The sequence below is a fragment of the Mus caroli genome, unplaced genomic scaffold, assembly GCF_978045245.1.
Source record: "Mus caroli unplaced genomic scaffold, Mus_caroli_1 scaffold_15, whole genome shotgun sequence".
NCBI classification, from domain to species: Eukaryota; Metazoa; Chordata; class Mammalia; order Rodentia; family Muridae; genus Mus; species Mus caroli.
In genome coordinates, this window is record NW_028227270.1 from 6,395,210 (window position 1) to 6,421,149 (window position 25,940).

The 25,940-nt window shown below is 40.4% G+C and overlaps 1 protein-coding gene across 1 annotated transcript in view; it reads left to right on the plus strand.

The window, feature by feature from the left end:
* Itga1 (integrin subunit alpha 1) overlaps positions 1 to 25,940 on the plus strand; it is a 161,632-nt gene that overhangs the window by 108,638 nt on the left and 27,054 nt on the right. Inside the window, exons 12-21 of the mRNA XM_021179797.3 lie at positions 5,354 to 5,496; positions 8,468 to 8,611; positions 9,831 to 10,088; positions 12,163 to 12,293; positions 14,607 to 14,773; positions 16,105 to 16,241; positions 17,250 to 17,360; positions 19,500 to 19,709; positions 21,531 to 21,611; positions 25,070 to 25,146. Coding sequence (XP_021035456.1) covers positions 5,354 to 5,496; positions 8,468 to 8,611; positions 9,831 to 10,088; positions 12,163 to 12,293; positions 14,607 to 14,773; positions 16,105 to 16,241; positions 17,250 to 17,360; positions 19,500 to 19,709; positions 21,531 to 21,611; positions 25,070 to 25,146 — 1,459 coding nt within the window. The remainder of the gene's footprint in view (positions 1 to 5,353; positions 5,497 to 8,467; positions 8,612 to 9,830; positions 10,089 to 12,162; positions 12,294 to 14,606; positions 14,774 to 16,104; positions 16,242 to 17,249; positions 17,361 to 19,499; positions 19,710 to 21,530; positions 21,612 to 25,069; positions 25,147 to 25,940) is intronic.

Sequence of the window (25,940 nt, forward strand, 5' to 3'; positions counted from 1 at the left end):
GCAAACTAAGACATTTGGAATGGATACTATAGATACTATAAGCTGTCAAATTTTAATACTTTCTTATAGCATGAATAGAAAATCGATACAGATAAGTTAAATATTCTCTCTATTGCTAACATTGATTCTATTGCTACGAGGTGTTTAGACAATTAAAGGCTGACTGAAGAACACACATGTACTTGACGCGGTCACTACTCTCTCCGTATTCCCTTATTCGAATTATTACTTTAACAAGGCAGTATTTTTGGTGTTCTGGGTTAGGAGTCTATGATCAAATTCTTTAAACAAACCAAGTCCCAAATCTGTTACTCCTTAAAGTTTGAATTGATTGTTGATTAAAGCCTACTTAAATAATTTAAAATTTAAAGACTGCACTTTACATGAGAAAACACTAACTTAGCCTTACTTCTTTATATGACCCCTCTTATCATTTACAATTCAATGAAACTGGAAAAAATTACAAGTTGACAATGTATATACACAAATATATGTAGATAGATGTGCATATTTATGGTCCCTCTATGCTCAGGGAAGGAAGACATTTGCATAGGCTCTCTATAGTACACTAATGTATTTTCTGTTCATTTCATTGTCTTAGACAAGAGTGAAGATGTAAACTAGTTGCCAACAGATATCTAGTAGATGTAAGATGCCTTTCATGTGCTTCCCCTAACCCACCCCCAAATATTATTTTCCAATATGTCATTGTGGTGATTATAAAACTGCAAAGAGACTGAGCTTGCAGTTCTGAAATCTGGGTGGAAGGCAGCAAGTGAGGCCATGTTAAGTCTTCTAAGAGCACAAAGTGAACGAGCAGCACTATGAAAATGCCTGTGCTAATCAATGAGAAGGAGGAAGTGTGAAAGGAAACAGGGGCATCCCAGGATAGAGTCACCCACCCACATCCTTATCACCCATAGCCTACCTCAATATAGTGCTTAGCTATCGGGTTTGGCGGTGAGGATCGAGGTGAGCCTACACTCTCTGTCCCCTCATCCATGTTTTGCTGTGCTCTAATCATGCCTGACAAGCTGAAAGAAACATGAAGTGAGGCAGTGCCACACAAGGAAGCTAAGTCACACATTTCTTACTCCACCACCAAAGCACATGCTTCTTCCAAGACGTCCAGAGACTTGACAGTGCTCATTCTTTATAAATATGAAGGTCTGAAAACTGTTGGAAGCATTCATAAAAGGATAACATGCCTCACAGATTTTCTTATATAAGCATGCTATCTGTATAAAAGTAGAATTATTACCTTATAGTAAATACTGCTTAAGTTAACAGTATGATCTCTTCCAGTTAGTTCTCTGTGATGTCCTGTACTACTCTGTCTTCTACTGCACTAACAAGCTGCTCCTAGAAATTAGAGCATTGCTTCCTTCTGCAGAGTCTAAGCCTGCATGTTGTGAGCATTACCCATTGATTTACCTCCATTCACATCAGATGCAAAATACAGAACTTTTCCCTTAAAAAAATAATAATAAGGGCTAGAGAGATGGCTCAGCAGTTAAGAGCACTGACTGCTCTTCCAGAGGACCTGAGTTCAATTCCCAGCACCCACATGGTGGCTCACAACTATCTGTAATGGGATCTGATGCCCCCTTTTGGTATGTCAGAGGAGAGCGTTAGTGTACTTACATACAATAAATACATAAATCTTTAATAATAAATAAATAATCTGACAAAGCCAGATATAAGCTCTTTCCTTAACATACAGAACTGATGTCTGGAGATGGTAGGCTGTGCATTTGAGCTAGAACTTCCCACAAAATCATGAATATCAAGATACTCAAAACATTTAATAACATCTGAGAAACTTCTCAGGCCTTCAAGGATATGAGGATCTGAAAACCCTCCACAAATCTGAATGGTGACTTCTATCTAGAATAGATCCTTCTGTCTCAGCAGTGATGGACTTGTGGGTGTGCCTAAGGCCTTGGAAACTGGGTAGATTCCCAACAAGGATGCAAAAATATAGCTGCACATGTGTAAAAGTATATAAGGTAATGCCAGACTTGGGAGTTGTCTACGTATTCCCTGGTTAGGGAGCTAAATCAACAGAGGCACAAGCGCACACTCATCCGCTGAAGGCCTGAAAGCACATGATCAGACCCACCCATGCTTGAGCTCTCGTCACAACCCGTGATTCTGACTGACAGAGAACACAGTGTGCTCTTAAACCTTAAGCGGAGGTAGTGTGGAAGAAAAAGAAAAATAGAAAAAACAAAACAAAAAAAAATCCACAAAACTCACCGCTCATGAGAAAAGCCAACATAAAATACACGTTAACAAAAGTAAAGTAGGCAAAAAGAAAACAAGATTTCTGGTACTGGTATAGTGACAGACAAATAGACCAATGGAATAGAATTGAAGACCCAGAAATGAACCCACACACCTACGGTCACTTGATCTTCGACAAGGGAGCTAAAAACATCCAGTGGAAGAAAGACAGCATTTTCAACAAATGGTGCTGGCACAACTGGTTGTTAACATGTAGAAGAATGCGAATCGATCCATTCCTATCTCCTTGTACTAAGGTCAAGTCTAAGTGGATCAAGGAACTTCACATAAAACCAGAGACACTGAAACTTATAGAGGAGAAAGTGGGGAAAAGCCTTGAAGATATGGGCACAGGGGAAAAATTCCTGAATAGAACAGTAATGGCTTGTGCTGTAAGATCGAGAATTGACAAGTGGGACCTCATGAAACTACAAAGCTTCTGCAAGGCTAAAGACACCATCAATAAGACAAAAAAACCACCAACAGATTGGGAAAGGATCTTCACCTATCCTAAATCAGATAAGGGACTAATATCCAATATATATAAAGAACTCAAGAAGGTGGACTCCAGAAAGTCAAATAACCCCATTAAAAAATGGGGCTCAGAACTGAACAAAGAATTCTCACCTGCGGAATACCGAATGGCAGAGAAGCACCTGAAAAAATGTTCAACATCCTTAATCATCAGGGAAATGCAAATCAAAACAACCCTGAGATTCCACCTCACACCAGTCAGAATGGCTAAGATCAAAAATTCAGGTGACAGCAGATGCTGGCGAGGATGTGGAGAAAGAGGAACACTCCTCCATTGTTGGTGGGATTGCAAGCTTGTACAACCACTCTGGAAATCAGTCTGGCGGTTCCTCAGAAAATTGGACATAGTACTACCGGAGGATCCAGCAATACCTCTCCTGGGCATATATCCAGAAGATGTCCCAACCGGTAAAAAGGACACATGCTCCACTATGTTCATAGCAGCCCTATTTATAATAGCCAGAAGCTGGAAAGAACCCAGATGTCCCTCAACAGAGGAATGGATACAGAAATTATGGTACATTTACACAATGGAGTACTACTCAGCTATTAAAAAGAATGAATTTATGAAATTCCTAGCCAAATGGATGGACCTGGAGGGCATCATCTTGAGTGAAGTAACACAATCACAAAAGAACTCACACAATATGTATTCATTGATAAGTGGATATTAGCCCAAAACTTAGGATACCCAAGATATAAGATACAATTTGATAAACGCATGAAACTCAAGAAGAATGAAGACCAAAGTGTGGACACTGTGCACCTTCTTAGAATTGGGAACAAAACACCCAGGGAAGGAGTTACAGAGACAAAGTTCGTAGCTGTGATGAAAGGATGGACCATTTAGAGACTGCTGTATCCAGGGATCCGTCCCATAATCAGCTTCTAAACGCTGACACCATTGCATACACTAGCAAGATTTTGCTGAAAGGACCCAAATATAGCTGTCTCTTGTGAGACGATGCCGGGGCCTAGCAAACACAGGAGTGGATGTTCACAGTCAGCTATTGGATGTATCACAGGGCTCCCAATGGAGAAGCTAGAGAAGGTACCCAAGGAGCTAAAGGGATCTGCAACCCTATTGTTGGAACAACATGATGTACTAACCAGAACCCTGGAGCTCTTGTCTCTAGCTGCATATGTATCGAAAGATGGCCTAGTCGGCCATCAATGGAAAGAGAGGCCCATTGGACTTGCAAACTTTATATGCCCCAATATAGGGGAATGCCAGGGCCAAAAGAATGGGAATGGGTGGGTAGGGAAGTGGGGGGCGCTATGGGGGACTTTTGGGATAGTATTGGAAATGTAATTGAGGAAAATATGTAATAAAAATATAAAAAATAAATAAATAAATAAATAAAAAAAAAGAAAGAAAACAAGATTTCACAGAGCCTAAAACACGGGAGGATAGAGGTAAGAAAAAACATCTCAGCTTGAATTAAAAAAAAAAAAAGACAAAATCACAGCAAACCACTGTTGTTAGATAACTTACCAGCCATCAAAACATATGCAGATATAAATCATAGTTCTCACATACAATGCTTGCAAAGGTTTAACGGGACCAAATCTCTCTCAAACAGTTGTTCATAGCATAACCTTAGTATGAATATTCTAGCAGCAACTTACCTGACAATATAACCAGGAGGACAAAATTGATCCAGTAATCTATTGCTTGATGTTTATTGTCAAAAATATTCAAAGGAAGGAGAAAAACAGTCTTCAAAATTGCTTCTGACATCTCAAACAGTGTACCAAAAAAAAAAAAATGCTAAAACAAACAAAACAATAATGGAACCCACCTAAATTCTATTATTCTATCAATAAATAGCCAGGAAGTAATGCAATCCCTTTATGAGACACTCAGACTAACAACCTTCAACCATATAAAACTGCAGCTTAAAACCTTGGGTAGCAGCACAGGAGGGGATTAAGTTTTCTGTCACCCAGAAATAACTATTAGTGTTAGCCAGGCATGGTGGAGCACATCTTTTACGCCAGCACGGAGGAGGCCGACACAGGTGGATCTCTGTGAATCTGAGGCCAGCCTCTTCAGCAGAGTGAATTCCAGGATAGCCAAGCTACCCACAGGGAAACCCTGTCTTAGAAAAAAAAAAACAACACACACACACACACACACAAAACCAACAACCAACCAAAAACCTGTTAGTGTTGATAGTACAGACTCTTGTATTTAAATAAGATAGAATTAGTTTGTGCCACAATGGTGACTGGAGGGTTGTGGGGTAGGCTACATGAGTGTACATAAGTCCATGTAGGTTCCTTCTTCCCCCTTTCCTGTCATCTCTGTTTTATCATTTGCATCTCTAAACAATGAACAGTTGTGTTCGGGGGAATTATCATTTCAGAATTGTTCAGTTGTGGTGGAAACAGGCAGCACAGTAAAGGCGTTTCACCAACACAATACAAAGAAAAATACAAAAATGATTAGCACAACCACTTAAAGTAATTCTAATATATTACATAGGCCATTATGAGTCCAGGTCCACATCTGGAATTTCTCGTTGGTTAGGTTACACAGTGAACTCTGCCACCATCCCTGGAGATGTGCTCTATATTGCTGGGCAGCCTCGATACAATCACACCGGCCAGGTTGTCATCTACAAGATGGAGGATGGGGACGTCAACATTCTGCAGACACTCAGTGGAGAGCAGGTAAACAGGACATGAGTCATTCTGTCATCTTTGCGTATTCTGGGTAACTTTCAACTAAAGGTGTTGGGCTTTTTTGTTTTTGTTTTTAAACCCAAATATTCAAAATCCATTGTGAAGAAGGCTATTTGATCCTTTGGAGGAGTGTGAAGTGGCAGCATCTTTGATGGCATAAGCATTTCTTCTGGCAGGAGGCAGAGGCAGATAAGGATAGCTAACAGATGTCTCATGGAGTTATGTTCAATATATATAAGAAATGTTAAGGTCTAAAACATCAAGAAGCGTAAAAGTGCCAACTGTGTTGGTGGTGCATTCAGAAAATAGAAGTTTTGGGTTAGGATTGGTTCAGGAAGGTCACATGAGATGAGCATTGCTGACTTGAAAAGGAGAGGAAGGATGTAGACAAGAAGTTCTTCAGTCTTTGAAAGACTAAACTGGGTCAAATTTGAAATACCCATCTCAAAACACCAGATCTGGCTGTAAGGAATGAGAAATTGTATGCACCATGTAAAACTGGAAAATTCTTTAAAATACCCTTAAATATTTAAAATTAGTTACGGAACTATACACACAATAGTCAAATGTCAATACGTATAGTGTTTTAGACTGAAAAATGTCTAACTATGCTATTCTGCAGTTAGTTTTGAATAGTAAATAGATTTTTGTCTATTTTCCCCCTTAGTTTCATGGGTTTCCCAAGCATGCCACAGTGAGAATTCATTAACTTCATCCCACCATCTGCAAGGATGTGGTAGGCAGGATCTGCTCAGGTTTTGGTAGGCAAGGCTGAGTGAGGTCTTCCTCCTCTGTGGGAATCCTGGATGCAGCCATTCTAACCTGTAGCCCAGGTATCAGGAGAGTCAGACTGGTCTACAGGCAGCCCTGTTGCTACAGGCTTGGGCCCTAGAGGACCAGTGTCCTTTATGATAGCACAGCCATAACTCACAGGGGCTCGGCAAAGAGCCACCACAGTCTGAGAAGCCCCATTAAGTACACAGAGTTCATTTCTAACTCCACCCAGTTAGAATGTCACATTCTAATTGAAGTTCTTTTCACCTACATCAGCATCACTCAGCAGCTCTGGGAGACTCTCCTCAGCGGACTCCAGGGGAATCTCAGAGGGGTCAGAGGTAGTCTCTCATATTCAGGTCAAAGCATTCTTATTAATTTAGCCGTATGTACTAACTTGTATTTACTAAACTCATTGTATCTCATAAACTCATCAACAATAAAATAGACCACTGGTAGAGCTCAAATGTGACATACAAAGAACCTAAAATGGTTAATTAATATTATGAAATTGAAAGAGAAGAGGTAAAAGAGATGGGAGTCAATGAGTGTAAGAGAAGCAGAATAGGAAAAAAAATGATATCCTGTTGTTGACAACTCAAGTCTGTTAGCATTCTGAAGACGTCTGTGAGCATAGGGGAATGTAAAACATGTGAACATTTTTATGCAAGTAAAAGAGAATGCAGATCATTTGCTTTAAAGCAATAACTTCTTTGAGACTGTTGAGATTCTGAAGAGAAAAAAAGACAATAAAATAAAATAAAATAAAAAAGGTTGCTCCAGGTTTAGAAGTTCAATCGTTCATGAAGTTGTGGTGATTTAAGAACATTATTATACTTCGACCTGTTCCCTGTGACAACACAAATTCTAATGACAGAAGCTGCTGGGGCTGAGATTGAAGAAGAGGGAAACTGGACGGGGGCAGCTCATGAGCTCACACTCAGCTCCAGAATACCACTGACACTAGGGATGGATGTCCAGCGGAGCGAGGACGCACAGAGTCATTTATTATTGTTATTATTATTATCATCATTATTAACTAGTTTAAATTTAAAAAGAAAATTGTAAGCCTTTCAAATGTCTGTGAAATGGTACCTTAGAGAATCACTGAAAGAACATTAAAAAAAAAAAATCCCTCCTCACATTTATGTCCAGCTTGGAGCCAAGAGCCAAGAGACAACCAGTGTGCAGTAGCAAAGTAGTGAGAGCATGGCAGAAGTATCTTCATCAAGACGAGGAGAACGCAAAGAAAGCACGGGTCTGCCCTTTGGGACAGGACATTGTTAAGGTGGTGAGAGGAGAGAAAGAGGCTCTCAGAGATAGAAAACTAGTGCTGTCTATGGTGAGCATGGTAGCTTAGACCTCTAATCCTAGTGGTCTGAGGTTGAGACAGGAGACTTGCCACAAGTCCAAGAACAGCCTGGGTTACAGAGGAAGACCTTGTCTCAATCCCTCACAGGCCACCAAAAAAAGTTATATGTGGCACAGATGCAGAATTATACACGCAGAGACAAAAATACACTTACACAGGAATATCTGTAAGAGAAACATGAAGAATGTGAAGTATTCAATGCAGGCCAAGACGTGAAAAGAGCTTTAAACATTTAGATAGTGTGATGCCAATTCTTTGCTAAAAGAAGTCATTTTCTTAGAAATGCTGTTCAAGAGGATCGCCCATGCAATCTTTTCCTATTTTTCTATCCCTCGTAGCTGTTGAACCACAACATAGTCACTTCAGAGTAAGCACTCTTTAGAGACCAAGATGCAGTATACTCTGCACTTTTGCAGAAGGACTTAGCTAGTTCCACGCATTTATTGCACCTTCCCACGTTACCGTATTTACACACTGATGACACCAGAATACCTCTGACAATCTCTTCTTTTTCACTGTAGTACTGGTCTGATGTGTGGAAAAGCAAAGACAGTAGCAATAGACGTAAAGGTAGTCATGTCTCTAACGTCTAGACTAAAATCTTTCGCCCTTTGTCCTTCTCAGAGTCAGGACCCTTCATCCTTCATCCTAGAGGAAACTTGGTTTGCACAATTATTTTTATAAGACACCAGCTTTGCCTTTGACACCAGCTCTCACGATCTCTTCTAGACCAGGATGATGACTAGACCCGCAGACTTCCGCTTCCGGGTGAGCTTCGGAGATCTCATGCCCGCTTGTTGTTTTGTATTCTAGATCGGATCCTACTTTGGTAGCGTCTTAACCACAATTGACATTGACAAAGATTCTTACACTGATCTGCTTCTCGTCGGGGCTCCCATGTTTATGGGGACAGAGAAAGAGGAACAGGGCAAGGTGTACGTGTACACTGTGAATCAGGTAATGACATCTGAGGTTGGTGAATCGAGAAAATGCCTTCCTTCCCCCAGTTCCACTAATGCTGCTCGAATGCATTGTGGGTAGAAAAAAAAAAAAAAAAAAGATCTAAGAAGTTTTGCTAGGCCCATTCGATTTCACAGTTTCAAAAGAAACATTTAGAATCCAAGTTAACTACTTTCAGACCTTAATTCTGTTTTGCTTCAACATATGAAATATGTTTTTTTTGTTTCTGTTCTTACTATAGAGTTTTGTTCTTTTTATTTTACCAGAATATGAAAGATAAGTAACAGAAATGCAAATAATGCTCATGTGGTAAATATTCTACTCATAACCTATTTATGAACTCCAGCCTGCATAGGTTGAGGAGCATCCATGGTTACCATGGCAAGAGTCAGAATCAACTTAGTAGCAGTGATACCAGGTCCTTCCTGGGAGACACAGTGGGTTTTGAAACTGGTAGCCAGGTGGAGAGAGATTTGTATTTCAGTCCTAATTTTAGACATCATTTGCTGTGTGAAGTAATTTTTACCTTACTAATTAAAAGGATAGTTGCAATTTACAGACAGGTCAGTGGCCAGGTTTGTGTTGTGTTTCTGTTTGCTTGTTTGTTTTGGTTTAATTTTTTTCTTGTATAGTAATTATTTTAAATCATAGACTGCATACCTTTCATCCTATCTTTTCCTTGGCTTTCTCCTGTGTGATTATTTGAGGAAAGAAACTGTGTTGTTTCTCTCTCTCTCTCTCTCTCTCTCTCTCTCTCTCTCTCTCTCTCTTCTCCAAGAAAAATATGTTCTCTCTTAGCAGTGTCTGTTTTCCTCCACTCCAGGCAGCCTTTGCTGTTTCAACAGAGTAAATTTTGTCATTCTCTTAGGTAGAGAATGAACAAAGAGTCTTAGCCAAGAAGCATGCTGTAGTGAAGCAGGGCCCCGGGCACACAATGGAGGACTTAATTTTTGCTTCTTTAGTAAGTCAGAAAACATGCAACTAATTATATCCATAGCTTCATCAAGAAGAGTCTGTTGGAATTCTCAGCATGTCTACTTCCCGAGGTTCCTTTGGCATTCCCACTTTTTTTTTTTTTCATATATCTTACAGGTCTGCTGTTGGTATGCAAATGGTTACTTCATAAGGTTGGCTAGACGTGCACTTAAAAAACAAACCTACGCCGCCCCGTAGCAGTGTGAGAAACTTTTAAGTATTCTGTTTATCTTCTCTCTAGACGAGGTTTGAATATCAAATGAGCCTGGAACCAATTAAGCAGACCTGCTGTTCATCCCTGAAGGATAATTCATGCACAAAAGAAAACAAGAATGAGCCCTGTGGGGCCCGTTTTGGAACAGCAGTTGCTGCTGTAAAAGACCTCAACGTGGATGGCTTTAATGACGTCGTGATTGGAGCTCCCCTGGAAGACGACCACGCAGGAGCTGTGTACATTTATCATGGCAGTGGCAAGACCATAAGGAAAGAGTATGCACAAGTAAGACACCAAGATTTCTTGAGGGCCTCAGCCTTCCATGCCAAGTGGGCTCACCTGTCTTACTCTTTAAAGCTTATAATTTACTTTTTAAATCTATTCTGACTCCTTTGGGAAACTACTTATGATTTTTTTCCTGTGTCTGTTCTTAGAAGACTTAGCTCGCAGTTAGACTCTTCTCTAGCTTCTTTTCTGTGACTATTAGTCTGCCTTCTTGGACCATATCACATGAAGGGGTAAAATAATAGTAAACAACGCCTGGTAATGGGGTGAGTTGACATCTACAGTGCTTTTAATCCTAAAGAGTAATAGGGTGATAATAGTGTGATTTAGTGTATAAAGGAGATTGTGGGTTTTTGTAGTCAGTGTCCATATTGTTTTTAAGCAAAATTACATTAAATTTATAATTATGAATTAATATTATGTATTTTCATCAAATGAATATGGGTTTCTGGGGCTTATGATTTTTTTCTCAAGTAATACTTCTTGGAAACATGTGAATTGTTAATTTGACCTGCCCAAGATTTCTTTTGTTCTTGTTTTAAATTTATTGGCATTTAGCAGTTCCACATTCATTGAACTAATCTATAAATTTAACTTCTTAGAACATGAGAAAAATATTCATTCACATAAATATTTACTGCACCATAAACACAAGAGAGTTTAGAGAAGTCATAGTGGAGAGTTTTTAAATAATCATAAGCAATGAGCTATTATGAATAAATATCTTAGATTTCAACACTTGCCTCAACACTCTCTAGTATCTAAACCATGAAGAGAGTACAGACATTAGCTTTTCCTTTTGAGATTTCAGTAGTCTCTTTTATTTCTGTAGTCAACAGAACTCTTAAAGCCTGTTCATGTAAAATTTTGTAATGACATTAATAGTGAACAAAATAGAAGGCTTCTATAAGTCACAACACTCCTGTCTGTTTGACAGATGATCTGTTTCTGTTAAAAGTCTTTGTAGGATTATAAACTTAACTGATGGCAGGAGAATTAGCCATTGGAGCATTAGTGAACCAGAAAGGGCACACAGAGAGGTTCCTTATATTTTGTTGCTTTGTTCTTCTAGTATGAATCCTGCACATTTAATAAATAGCATTTGAAGCAAAGAAAGATTTTTAATTGATTAGTGGAATTAATTGTCATAAGTGATGCAGTTTTTAACGTAGTGGGAAGTCAAGATGCGGTTCTAAATGAAATGAACAAGACAGTGTTGGAGTTAGGTTGTTTTCTTAGAGGGGTGTGCTTTGCCAGGGACAGATGCAGAGGCAATTCTCCATTTCCAGAAATGCAGCACGGCGCAGCACCAAGCAGCATCACCTCCATCAGGGCTAACTAGGCTCATATCTTCCGGTTTGCCTGCTGAAATATTATGGGGTGTTAGTCAAGGGGACACAGAATGCTTGCATGTCGCTTTTCCCTTATTTGACTTCTTCCTCTGTGTCACTTAAAAGGCATCAAGGAGGCAGAGAATACCCAGAGCTTAGGAAGGGTCTGTTAGTCCTGTCTCCTTGCCAGCAGGTTCTATAGGATATAATCTGCTCAGACAAACAGTAAGCTACGGAGCACAAAAAGATCACTTTCCATGTAAGGTGAAGTATGCAGGTGAGCTTTCAAGAACTCCAGCTTTACTATGCCTTCTTACATTAAGGCTGCCTTCAATGTGAGTGGAGATGGATCTTTTAGGACAATGGTTTGAACTGTCCTATGAAATCATCTGTTCTTCTTGCATCTATGGGATGTTTTCCAAGTTTCCAGTACTTTATGCATATCTGCTTATTAGAGTTAAAAATGGAGCAGAAATAGAGCCTGTTATTCAGATTTCTCTTGAGCATTAGACATTACATATTTGTCAATATATTATACTGACATTTTATATATATATATATATATATATATATATATATATATATATATGCCTCTGTGTGTGTGTGTGTTTCCACTGACGGCCCTCTCAGTTCCCAGATCTTCTCTTTTCGCTTTATTCACTAATCCAAATTCTCAGATTCATTCAGAACTATTTTGAGTGAATTTTTCTGACATTCAACCTGTCTGTTGGGATTTTTCACAGCGCATTCCCTCAGGTGGGGATGGCAAGACGCTGAAATTTTTTGGCCAGTCTATCCACGGAGAGATGGATTTGAATGGCGATGGTCTGACTGACGTGACCATTGGAGGCCTTGGAGGAGCTGCCCTCTTCTGGTATGTATGTTAGGACATCTGCTTAAACTGGCACGATTCTCCATATAATTCCAGACCACACAATATGATTAGAACCCTTGACATATTAAATATCTATTTCCTCTCATAAAGTCCTGGCAAGATGCAAGTAATTCAATAGATTGAGGCATCAGTGAATCTTAAGAACAAAGAAGCTGGATAGGAATGGATAGAATGAAGTCTTCCTTTGGTTCTCAATTATGTACATGCAACTAAAACAGGTATTCTCTTTTGCATGGGTGGTATCTTTAGAAGATATGCAGAAATAAGAAAATATTCCTCTGAGTTGTGTTTAAGTTTTTAGAGATAATTTATTTTGTTAGTTTACCTGAACCACAAAAATGAATCTATGCCCTTTCATGGTCCAGGTCATAAGGACCAAGGCTTTGGCACTTGTGGAGGAGCAGTTGCAACAGGATACAGAAGGCAGACAGATGAGCAGGCACAACCAACGAGCAGATAGCAAGAGCGCAGTGATATGGAACAGCCACCCATACATCCATAAAGATACAGTTGGGAAAGACAGAGTGAGTAGGGTAGACATTAGTCAAAGCACTGTCCTACCTGGAGAATCCATATTGCCCAAAAGGAAACTAGATATGCCCAACATTGCTGGTGGGGAGTAAACTATCTAAAACTCACCAAGTGTGTGTCAAAAAGCATTTCAAAATCGTGGGATTGCCTTGCTTTTAAAGCATTTGGCTTCCCAAAACAGTTTAAAGGAGTAACGCAGAAATAAATATCCCTTTAAAAGTACGATCTTTAGGCCCACCAGAGCACTGTGTGCAATAACCATTTTCTAATATAACGAGAGGAGCTGGGGAGATGGCTCAGGCGGTAAGGCTTGCCCCACCGCATGAGGGCCCCAGTGTGGATTCCTTCCACTGTCAACGAAAGAAAAAGCTCTCACTTCAGAGGAGTTAAAGACTTATTTTGATTTATTTTGAAACAAATATGAGTCTTGGGAATTCAAGTCATTTAACTCTCCCCTAACAGAATGGGTTTCCATGTGGAAGCAGTTTTGTGGAATTTTACAGTAAGAGAACAAAGTCATAAATCCAGGTATCTCAGACTGGCAATTACAGCAAAGTGGAGAATCTCCCCTGTAGGCCTCAGATACCATCTGAGGACATGCTTAGCTTTTAGGTAGGCTTGAAGCTACCGGACCTCTTAGTTAGTAGATTCCCAAAATCTTTTAGTTACAGAACATGAGCTATGAAGCAGAGTTGAGCTAAAACTAGGCCAAATTAAGGTAATCAGGCTGTGGACTTGTAGGATGGCAGCTTTTCCACACCAGAGCAGCTCCCGTCAGTCAGTCTCTGCAGATACAGCTTCTTTCCAGGGACTCTCACTCACACCGCCCACGTTAAAGAAGGCGTGACAACATGCACCTGGTACCCCGGGCAGGAGAGGTGGGCAAACAAGAAGCCCTCTGTTCACAGGCCAAGCAGCCTAGCTGAATCAGTGACCTCTCCATCCAAAGAAAGACTGTCTTCAGACACAGAGCAACTGAAATTGATGAAGGAAGATCCTAACATCAACCGCTGCTCTCTGCGTGCATATGCGTACACACAAGGAGTGGGAAAAAAAAAAAACCAGAAAAGAAATGTAAAAAAAATAAATAAATACAACAATGATGTGTGCGTTTGCTGATATAGCAGACCGCCATTAAACTGTAAAGCTGGACGCTTTGGACAGTGGATGGTTCACACCCTAGGCACACAACGGGAACATTAAAGGTTTGATCATGCTACTTGAGACAGTACATAATTGAAAACATGATTGTTTTCTTCCTGGAGTGTTAAAGTAACTTGGAAGTTACGTGAAACAGCACACACTCTCAGTGTTTCAAACATCATTCTTCTCCCAAGAAACAAAAGCAAGGCCGTATCACCAAGAACAGAGAAGTGTTATAGTTTTAGGGAAAGCCGGGGGGTGGGGGGGTTGGGGGGGGAGGTGCTGGAGGGACAACTAGTTTTCTAGATGCCTTTGAACCATTTCCTCATTGGAAACTTAACTCACAGATCCCCCAAATACCATTTTGATTCCGAGCTCGCACCCGGCCACTTGGTCCAAGTCTTCTGTCTTTGAACTAAACATCTGAGATGGCTCTAAACAGCAGGGGTCTCCTAGGACATGAGATAAAATCTTTTCTCCGTCAAACAATCATTACAGAACAATAGTCATGAAAGCACATATAATATACAAAGCAGAGTGTCCTCTGATGCACCCACATTACCCTAGCAAGTTAAATGCAACAATGTGCGAGTAATCCCATTGTTTATGTGTTTGCAGGGCCAGAGATGTGGCTGTAGTTAAAGTGACCATGAATTTTGAACCCAACAAAGTGAATATTCAAAAGAAAAACTGCCGTGTGGAGGGCAAAGAAACAGTATGCATAAATGCTACAATGTGTTTTCATGTGAAATTGAAGTCTAAAGAAGACTCAGTTTACGAGGCTGGTAAGCATTATGGTTGTCGCGTGCACTTTGGGGCAGCGGAGACTTCATTGGCTCCAGGATGATGGCCTCTCCCAAGCATAATAAACTGCTCATGACATTTGCCCAGTGAGTGTGTCCACCCTTGAAACCACTCCTGCTCTAGGAGGAACAATAGTGGGAGCCTAGTCAACTCTGCAGCAGAAAATAGATATTTGAACACAATGATCTCAAAATTCCATGTTTTCCTGTGCTTCCCCATATGTTTATAAACACTCACAGATAGCATTTAAAAAAGAATCATTTCCCTTCTACTGCCCCCTCCTGGGAAAGGCTGGTATTATAGATGACTTGATGATTTCAAATGACAAACACCCCTCCCTGCCCCACCACCTCCCCAGCCTCAGCCCTGATCCCAATGTTCTTTTCCCACTGAGATCAGACTTCTATTTTTAGCCACATATGGGGGGTTATAGTTCGGTGGCGGGGGGTGGCGGTGGCGCTGGATGTATTGTGTCAACCTGTGTGTCCCCTCTGCCTGGTGTTCTGAGCTTTCTAAGACAGTCTTCATTGATGTTGAAATACGTTGGGGTCAAACTGTGAGGGCCATTGGCTACAGAAGAGTGGTTTACTCCACAAACAAAATACAAAGGCAATAAGGAAACTCACTAATCATTAAGATTAAATTGTCTTAAGTTTCTCTGGTTGTGCCTCTCTGATAGTCTTTTGACTCAAAGGCAAATGAAATGCAGAGATAGCCATAAAGCCTTAGGCTTTCGTATGCAACACTATTTTATATTTTTTAATAAAGCACTTAAAGGAGATTTGTTGTCCTCTTATAAAGAAAAAGGACTCACTCACATTCTTTACTGTGGCTTGCTTATTTTATGGACTTTCCTAGTGTTTTGGGCATAATCTAATTGACGCATTTCCTACAAGATGGTAAAAAATGGTCATTGTTTATTTTCTTTTCTATTGAAATTAATTTGAAGTCAATCAGTATTCCAGGCAGTTTTCCAGTATCTCTAAACTATAAAAATTATTTAAAACAAAAATTGAGTAAATGAAGACTTAGTTAATAAATCAGAGTTCACATGTATGTCTATGTGAGTGTGCGTGTGCATAAATATATTACACATAATTATAACGTAAATGTTGAGTGCATGGTTAAGTCTGAGAGCCATTCTATAGACTCCCTTGAGGTTATGCCCATGAGAGCTTCTATCTCTTTATGGTAGCAATGTAGGTCTTCTTTGTGTAGGATCTCCTAGTAACTCACTTGCTCGAGCTTTTGCTAGCTAGTTTGACACAGTAGATCAGGTGAGTGTCTATCAGTTTTCCTTTCCTCTTCGTAGATCTGCAGTACCGTGTCACCCTTGATTCGCTGAGGCAGATATCACGGAGCTTTTTTTCTGGAACTCAGGAAAGGAGGATTCAAAGAAACATCACCGTTCGAGAATCAGAATGCATCAGGCACTCCTTCTACATGTTGGCAAGTAAATCCTGTGTTACAGCTGCCTTCCGCCAATGTGCAAGTGTCACGTGCACGCTGCCTTCCGCTGACGTGCGAGTGTAGTGTGCACGCATGGGAAGTCGTCCCTTCTCTTTGGTTATTAAGAACAAGAACCAAGAACCGATGAGTTAGGACTTGTATAAAATTTGATGAGCATCAGACACATTTGGCTGCAGGCTGCTGACGGTGACTGCAGCCTTGTGTACAAGGTCAGCATGTCTGCTCTGTCCAAGGACCAATGACAAAAGAAATCGCCTAGTTTCAAATGTTACAAGATCTCTTTGCCTTATATTGGCTATTTTACCATTTTGTCTGGAGCTGAATGGGTTACAGCTTGTATCCCTGCGTCCCTGAGTTCTGTACTACTGGGGGAGGGGGGAGAATTCATTTAGTCTCAGAGGATCAGAATAAACTAAAAATTGTCATAGGGTTACTGAGGCAGTTCACAGCAGTATGTATGTATAAAGATCATTGTTTTTGACATGACAGGTTATGGTTCTTACTGAAATGGAATATACTAATCACATTCCCATCGTTTCCATATTATCATGCACTGGAAAATTCCATAGGTTTAGATATACATGAGTGAAGTACTCATCTGCAGAGTTTGCCCTTCTTAAAGTGAGCCACTTTCCCAGAAGTATTGGAAACTGATGACTGGCACCAGGTCTCAAGAGAATCAACGTTTTTGCCACATAGCTTAGGTGGTATATCCAGGCAGGGGAGATATCAGGTCCCTCTTGGGAGCTCGAGAGAGTTCCCTGTCATAGTCTAGTGCCTCCACTTTCCCTATAACCCTTGTCAAACAGGTATACCTGTCAAACATGGCATACCACTTCAGTGCAGCAAGGGCTGGCTGAAGGATGATGTCAGGTTAGGTTCACGATGAGAATGTTCCGGTATGCCACAGCGGCAGAGGGATGCCACAACAGAGTCATAGCATCCAGTGAATATGACAGCAGTGACAAGTGTTGTTTCACCTTGTAGGATAAGCATGACTTTCAGGACTCCGTGAGAGTGACTTTGGATTTTAATCTCACTGATCCAGAAAATGGGCCCGTGCTCGATGACGCTCTGCCAAACTCAGTCCATGAACATGTAAGATGAATTTACAATGTCTCTTTTTGAATGTATTAGGGAAACTAAAATCACACAGACACATAATTTAATCTAATTGTGTGAGAGAGAGAAAGAAGAGAGAGAGAGAGAGAGAGAGAGAGAGAAGAGACAGAGAGAGAATCAGATCACTCTAGACTTCTTTGGCCCCTCTAACTTCCTCTTACTTGGGTTTAAGGAAGACTGTAAATGAACAACTGAAAAGGTGTTTATCCTAACAAGCACTAAGTTATGAGTCATAGTTTAAGGATAACGGATGTGCTTAGACTGGACCACATACCTGGGTATAACTAACCACTAGTCAGCAGTTCCTGAGATGCAGAGGCCTGTGATATAAAGCTTGTGTCTCAGTTACTGTCCTATTGCTGTGAAGAGACATCATGACCAAGGTGACTCTTATAAAAGAAAGCATTTAATTGAGGACTCTCTTAAAGTGTTCAAGGGTTAGTCCATGATCATCATGGTGGGAAACAGACAGGCCTGATACTAGAGTGCTTCATCCCTGTGCAGGGAGCAGTCGGGGAGTGGGGGGAGAGGAGGGAGGGAGAAGGAAGAGGGGGAGGGGGAGGGAGAGGGGAAAAAGATGGGGAGGGGGAAGAGGAGGGAGAGAGGAGACAGACAGACAGTCAGTCACTGGCTTGGCTTGGGCTTTTGGAACCTCAGAGCCCACCCCAAGTGACAAAAACTTCCTCCAGCAAGGCCACACATACTTCAACAAGGCCACACCTCCTGATCTGTCACAAACAGTTCCTCTAACTGAGGAGCAGAGATTGAATAGTGGGAGCCTATGGGAGCCCTTCTCACTCAAGCCAGCACAGCTTGTAACATGAAGGAGCAGAGCAGCACGCATGCCTCCTGTGGGCACAACATTATCCCAAGAACAAAAGAGAGAAGGGACTAAACTGGGCTGCTCTGTTCCCAAACTCACATTCACCAACACCTATCTGAGAGTGAGTGAGGGGGCAGAGAGGAAGGGGCACCACAATGACAGCCACAGTGGAGAAGAACTATAGGGGCACAGAGCCCAGTGTTCTCATTCGTCCATCTGCCCATATCCCCACAGCCTTCCAAATATACCTATCATCTTACACGAACCAAACATGGAGCACGGTCTCACCTAGGAATCGGGCCTTCGGCAGTAATTAAATGCTGTGGGTGCTGTGAAGAATTCTAGATTTTGCAGTATGTTCTATCTAGTCTGGGGAGTCAGAGAAAGCCGCACGTGGTTGTGACTCTTGAGTCGAGCCCTGCAAGAATGGATGACTTTGCGCCCTGTCTACAGTGCGGGTGGGTGATGGTGCCTGCCAAGATGCTAAGCCATTGAAGAACCACACAAACCCAGCCCTGCAGTTGAAACCGCTGATTCAGCATTGTGGCCAGACTCAGAAGACCAGAGTGAGATCTTCGGGGACTGGTGCCACTACCCAGACTATAAACGTTCTAAAGGACAATGTGGTGCTGTCGACTTCACTTAGCTCAGTGGGCACCAGACAGATGCTGTCTTAAAGACTACATCTGCCACAAGAGGATAAATAACTGAAGGAAACACAGGTGCTAGATGCCAGTGCAAGGGGCTTCTTTAACGTATAGAAGGGATGGAGAGGTGACAGGGAACTTGGAAGATACGGAGAATAGGCAAGGAAGGGTATGTGTGACGAGAGACTGAGTAAGGGGAGGGTGGAATTTAAAAAGAACCGAGTGAAGCTTCCAGATACATGGCTAGATCATTTCCCTGACTCTTGGCAGCCTTCCTCTACACCTCATTATTTTTACTAGGAAATCATAGAAATGCAGGGGTGTAGACTTAGAGCTTGAGTCCTTGGCTTGAGCTTTCGAAGCTGCCCTTCATTGGGAAGCAGATACTAGTGTAGCACATCTGTGAGAACTACCTCCTTTAAAGGACTTGGAAATTAAGACGACACGTTGACATTTATTCTTTCCCCCCCCATAAAGCCAGCAGTAAATGTAACATCCCTTAAGGTCTCACCAGTGCAGTCAATTTCCCCATTGAGCTGTCTCTCTTGCTCGGATGCCATAGCATTTCTGTTACACAAATTACTCGGTAGCTTTCAGTGAAGTTTACCTGAGCTATGAATACCACGTTCCCGTGTACTCTTGCAGATTCCTTTTGCCAAAGACTGTGGGAACAAGGAAAGATGCGTTTCAGACCTCACCCTGGATGTGTCCACAACAGAAAAGAACCTGTTGATTGTCAGATCCCAGAATGACAAGTTCAATCTCAGCCTCACCGTCAAAAACAAGGGAGACAGTGCGTACAACACCAGGACAGTGGTTCAGTATTCTCCAAATCTGATTTTTTCAGGAATTGAGGTAAACATAGTGTTTCTCGTTCATTCTCTTAATGACTATTTATTGAACCTGTTTTTCTGTGCTTCCGAGCTAATTAATTTCATAACATTGATTTGAGTAGAGTAGAGAGCTGTTTTGTTAATATTAGGATACACAAATGGTTGTAGTTGCAAGTTTGTAAAATATTTAAAAACGTTTGTTATTTTACTTTATGCATAGCAGTATTATACCTATAGGCCAAAAGAGGACATTGGATGCATGGACTAGAGTTACAGACCATTGTGAGCAGCCACATGGGTGCTTGGAAATGAACTCGATTCTTCTGGAAGAACAATCTAGAGCGGCCAGTGCCCTTAACCACTGGGCCATCTCTCCAGCCCACACCCCCACCAAGCTTTGGATTTTTTTAAGCTTTTTTTTTTTTTCTTTAGAGAGGCAGGTCTCTTCTCAGACTTTGTATTTTAAGAAAGATAGCTGATAGTACAAAATTTGGTGTTTCACAGAGTCATCAAGCCACTGAAATTAAGATTCAGCCAGGAAAAAAAAAAATAAAGCTAAAACCCATTAACAGAAACACAGAGAGGAGTTTATGTGATGAAAGTCTCCACTGAGAAAATCAAGACACTATTCCTTTCCTTCCTATGAAAAAATCTTTAGCCCAAGATTGCTGTTAGGAAAGGTGTATTATTTATTTATAATAAAAGGATTCTATTTGGCAATAACATCTGTATATCAGACATTTTATTAATTTGACCATAATCCCCTGCATAGAATGCTGGATCATTTGTCAACATTTTCAGATTTGAACTTAGCTTTTGATTCTGATTCCCAAATGTATCCCCCAAGTTAAAATCCTGTATATATTTATATGAATAAATTTGAAGTATTTTGATTCACGCTAAAATCAATAATGCTTATATGAATATTTGTATCTATACTAAAAACTAACACCTTTGGGTGCAGGAATATAGTTACATTATAGTTACATTATATGCTTATTATGTGTGAGACACTGGGTAAAATATCACACACACACACACACACACACACACTGATACATAGTATTAAAGCATTGTTGTCTAGTTTCCATAAATTTAAATTGTTACTGTTAATTCACTCTATTTGTTCCGATATCATTTGGACACATGCTAACAAAGATAGACCCATATAAGGATCATTTGTTACTATAACACATTTTATTTCAGAATATTATGAATATGAAATAATTGTAGAAATGCAAAATGTAAGAGTAATGCGGAGAGACATTAATTTTCACCCGAATTGTCTCTGGAAAGGAAACTATGCTAAATGGCACTGCCTGTATTCTCTCCTGCTGGCTTTCTGGACTTGTCAGAGGGGCAGGAATACCCATAGCTCATGGCTGGTAATTCAAGGAGGTCCTTGTCCTAGTGTTGGAGCCTCTCTTGACTTGTATTATGTGCTCCGTGGAATCAGGAGGTGAGTCCTAATGGCTACAGGTTACAGCCTCGTTCTTGTCGAGGACTCCAGACTCCTGGTTCCATGTGATGCTCTGCTGGTGCCCATGTGAGGGTTAGCATCCACCACTGCAGCTTCCAGAGCATGGTGTTGTCAGTGCTCCTCCCCCGATCCACCCCCCCACCCCAAGTCTATTCCTGCAGGTCGAGTGTGCTTTGTCCCAAGAGCGCCCTCTAGTGTTGATTTCAGATGTCAGTGAATTATGGAGTAGGCAGTCCCCAGGCGCTGTGACTCTTAAGAGTCTTAGCATAGTTCCTAATGGCATAGCTAGGGAAATTCTAAAAAGATGAATTTAAATATTTCGCCTGCAGTTCTTTTCTGAATCTGTTTCTTTTTTCATTTTAGGAGATCCAAAAAGATAGCTGCGAATCCAATCAAAATATCACGTGTAGAGTTGGATATCCTTTCCTGAGGACAGGAGACGTGGTGAGGAGCAGTCGTTGCCAATGAGAAGTGATGTGCTCAGAGTGAACCCTAAGGCAGTGGTTCTCAACCTCCCTAATACTGTGACATTTTCATACAGTTCTTTATGTTGTGGTGACCCCCTGTCACAAAAGTCTTCTTTGTTGCTACTTCATAACTGTAATTTCACTACCGTTATGAATTTAATGTAAATATCTGATATGCAGGATATCATAGGATAACCCTATGAAAGGGTTATTTGACCCCCAGAGGGGTCTCAACCCAAGGGTTGAGAACTGCTGCTGTTAGGGGTAATTTATGATGATAAACACTGAATACAAAGTGCTTCCAGCCTATATTTGCTACTTTTGCCTCTCTCTCTAAAAATCTGAAGATTGGAATTTAATCCCCAATATGATAGCATTAGGAAGTGGTGCCTTTGGGACTTGTAGCTTCATAAAAGGGGCTCAAGGGGGTTTCTTTATTCCATCTATCATACAATGCACAGTGTCTCCAGAGAGAAGGAGACCATAACACTCAGACTCCAGAGCTGTCAGGAGGAGCCCTCCGCTGTTTCTGGATTCCATGAATTAACAGTCTTAAGTTATTTTGTTAGAGAACCTCAGGAAGACAAGACATAGTCAAAAGCTAAGTGACTTGTATGTCACATTCCTGCTGGTAGTAAATGACAGCTCTGATTTGTTGTTGTTGTTGTTTGTTGTTTGTTTGTTTGTTTGTTGTTATTGTTCTGGTGGATGCGTAGCAATATTTTACTGTAAGTTGAATTTGTATTTCCCCAACAGCAAGAAGTGATGATGTTTTGAGTAACTTTTCACACATGCACATATGCACATATGCACACATGCACGCATGCACACATGTGTGAAACCACAGTCTTTGGAGAAATATATGCTACAATCCTTTTTAAAAATTAAGACAGGGTCTCACTTTGAGCCCAGGCTAGCCCTAAATTTAGGATATAGCCCATGATATCAAGTACTCCCAGCAATCCCCCTGCCTCTGCTTCCTAAGTGCTAGGATTCCAGGTGTGAGCTAGGAATTCCAGGATTATTCCACATCCCATTCTCTACCTGCATTTAAGTTAGGCTGTCGTTTGTACTATTATGTTGTAGGAGTTCTTCAAATAGCCTGTAAGACTTTTAGTGTCTTTCCAAGAATTTTATGATTTTTGTTCTTACATCTAGGTCTCTGATCTATGTGTAAAACTTCAAACTTATGTGTACTGAACAGAGCCCAACTCCCACTTGCATCTGAATATGCAGTTGTTCTGCACTATTTGAGGAAGGCACTGGAATGAAATAGTTCCTTCTCTTCCAGCAGTTCCTTTTGCTTGGGATAAAAGTTTAAAACAAAACAACTCTTAGGTTATACAAAGGGTGAATGGGAAGAATTTGTAGGCAATTTCAACTTAGGTTTCACATTTAGAATATTCTTGGGTTCTAGATCTAGACTCTCAGTTTAAGTATTTCAGGATCCTTTGAATATACAGTAAGCAGCTCCCTCAGGCATGCTTCTCTGCCAGAATCTTCCTGTAGACACAGAGACCTGGAGAATACCAAGACCCAAGTGTCTAGGCTAACTATGGGGGTTAAGGAGAGATAGGAAACTCTATCCAATATAGGGGAATGCCAGGGCCAAAAGAATGGGAATGGGTGGGTAGGGAAGTGGGGGGCGCTATGGGGGACTTTTGGGATAGCATTGGAAATGTAATTGAGGAAAATATGTAATAAAAATATTAAAAATTTAAAAAAAAAACCCAAAAAACCAAAAAAAAAAAAAAAAGGAAACTCTATCCAATAATGGGCCGCCATTCCTTTGGGGGTTGAATAGTCCTTTAATATGGGACACATATCAGATATCATGCCTATCAGATACTTACGTTACAATTCAAAACAGTAGCAAAATTAGAGTTATGAAGTAGCAATAAAAATAAACTTGGTTGGGGGGTCACCAGAATGTAAGGAAGTAGAGTAAAGGGTCACAGCATTAGGAAGGCTGAGAATCACTGCTGTACTGACTAGAGATCAGTACTCCAACGCAAGGGGGAAAAAACATCTTTCTTAAAAGAACTTTATGCCGTTTTTCAGTCTAAATTAAGATTATGTATGGGAGAGAAGAAAACAAACAATGTTTTCCATATGTGCTGTGTTACATGCCATGCTAATCTTGTGACCCTTAAGGTCCCTGCCACCCCATCTGTGAACAGCACCAATTGTTCACAAGCTGTGAATGCCACAGCTTTTCTATTTGACATTTAACATAAAGATATTATTTAAGTGGTTTCCATTAGGTATTTCTGGAAAGTTTTCCTGGCCCGAATTTTAAATATTTCGATTAGCACAACGTGAAATTAGTTTTGAGGCTGAGAAATGCAATTTCATAAGCGCTGTGATGAGATCATTGGACAAGAACCTGCAGATTATCTCTGATTTTTTTTTATTACACATTAGAGTAATTGTTGGCATCCATATCCAGCCCGCGCGTAGTCAGAGCTTCTCAAAAGAGAGCTGTCTGTGAGCGATGCTTGTACAGCAGCACTGCCTGTTGTTTCTTAATATTGCTTTACCTATGCAAAGTCTTACAAACAAAACTCAATGTTTTTTTCAAAATACCTGTTCAAAATAGCTGAGCCATTTTGCATTATCTTCTTACATTATCCTGTAGTGGTCCAAAAAAATATTATACTACCAAGTTAACAAATCAAATACATTTTCCTTGTTTTATTATGGTAGACTTTCTGAATTAAAGAGACTCTAATTATTAACCTGCCACAATTATGTTCATTGCTCTTACCTGGAAAGTTGTGGAAGTCAAATAAGTAGAATGGTTCTTCTTGACTTGTGGTTTGCACACGTGCTTTCTGTTACTATGACTTAGATAAGGCATTAAGTTCACTGTGGCATGTGTCTTGGTACGTTCAGACTGCTGGAAGAAGAGTTGTAAGGGAACAGCACATGGATGAGAAATTTATTGCTCACAGATATGGAAGCTGAAAAAATCCAAGATCAAGACAATGTCAGCCCCAGTGTCTGAAAAGGACACACTTTTTGGTTCAAAGATGTCTCCTTCCTGCATCCTCTGGGAACAGGAAAGGCAGCTCTCTGGTACCTCTTGCACAAAGGCATTAATCCAACTGGGGTGGATGCTCAAGACCTGTTATCTAACAAATGGACTGACCCTCTCATTTCGTAATATTAGTAAACTTGGGCATATAACCTTTGAATGAATAAAGCATTCATACCATAATAATATGCAAAGCATATTACATATTCACCTTTATAAGTGCATATGCATATCATATTTTATTGTATGTATTTATGATGAGGCTGTACGTTGTAAGCCAATGTTTCTTAAGTAATTTAATAATTTCTGTTTAAGTAGAGATTTTATATAAACTGTATTTTACTCAAAGTGGATGTATTCCTCATCTGTTACTTAAGATATCTATTTTCATTTCATAGGTTAACTTCAAAATAATATTCCAGTTTAATACATCACATCTCTCAGAAAATGCAATTATTCATTTAAGTGCAACAAGGTTGGTATATGTGTGTGAACATATATGTGTTTATGCATATCACATGCCTTTCATGTAAAATTTGGTTGTTTTGCTTCGTAGAGTCACTGGCAGCTTCTTGAAGCTTGTATAAGATCAGCAGAGATTAGCAGTCCACAAAAAATACCATGGGGGGTAATTAGCAAAAGTAGAAGAATTCTTATTCAAAACAAATAAAATCGTTGATAATATTAGCTGTAGACTATCTTGTAACTGCACATCACTTATATCTGCCAAACTGTATTTATAGTTGACAGGATCTTCTAATTTTAAGCATTTCCTAGCCACCTGTCAAGGTCAACTGAATAATCACACGGTCTTCAAATTTCATGGTACCCTTTTATACTTCAATAAATTTTATCTGAGTCATTCACAGCTTTTCAACAGCATCCCAGAACACATGCAAGAAAACAGGCCCTAAATCAACACGAGCAAAGTCCAGATGGGGAGAGACTGAGGCAGCAGGCCCAGGGCCTGCATGGGTCTGCACCAGGTCCTCAGTGGATTTACCTTGGCTTCTAGTTTAGCGTTTTTATGGGACTCTTGAGTGTGGGAATGAGTGGGTCTCTGGTTCATGTGCCTTCTCTTGGGTTTCTCCTTCTGTTTGTTTGTCTTGTCCAAACTCTAATGTGTTCATTTTTATTTTATTATATTTTGTTATTATCCTTTAGAAAACTCTTTTTCTAGTGAGAGACAGAGATAGAGTAGATCCAGACAGGATGGGGATGGGGAGAAACTGAGAGAAGCAGAGGGAGGAGAAACTACAATCACAATCA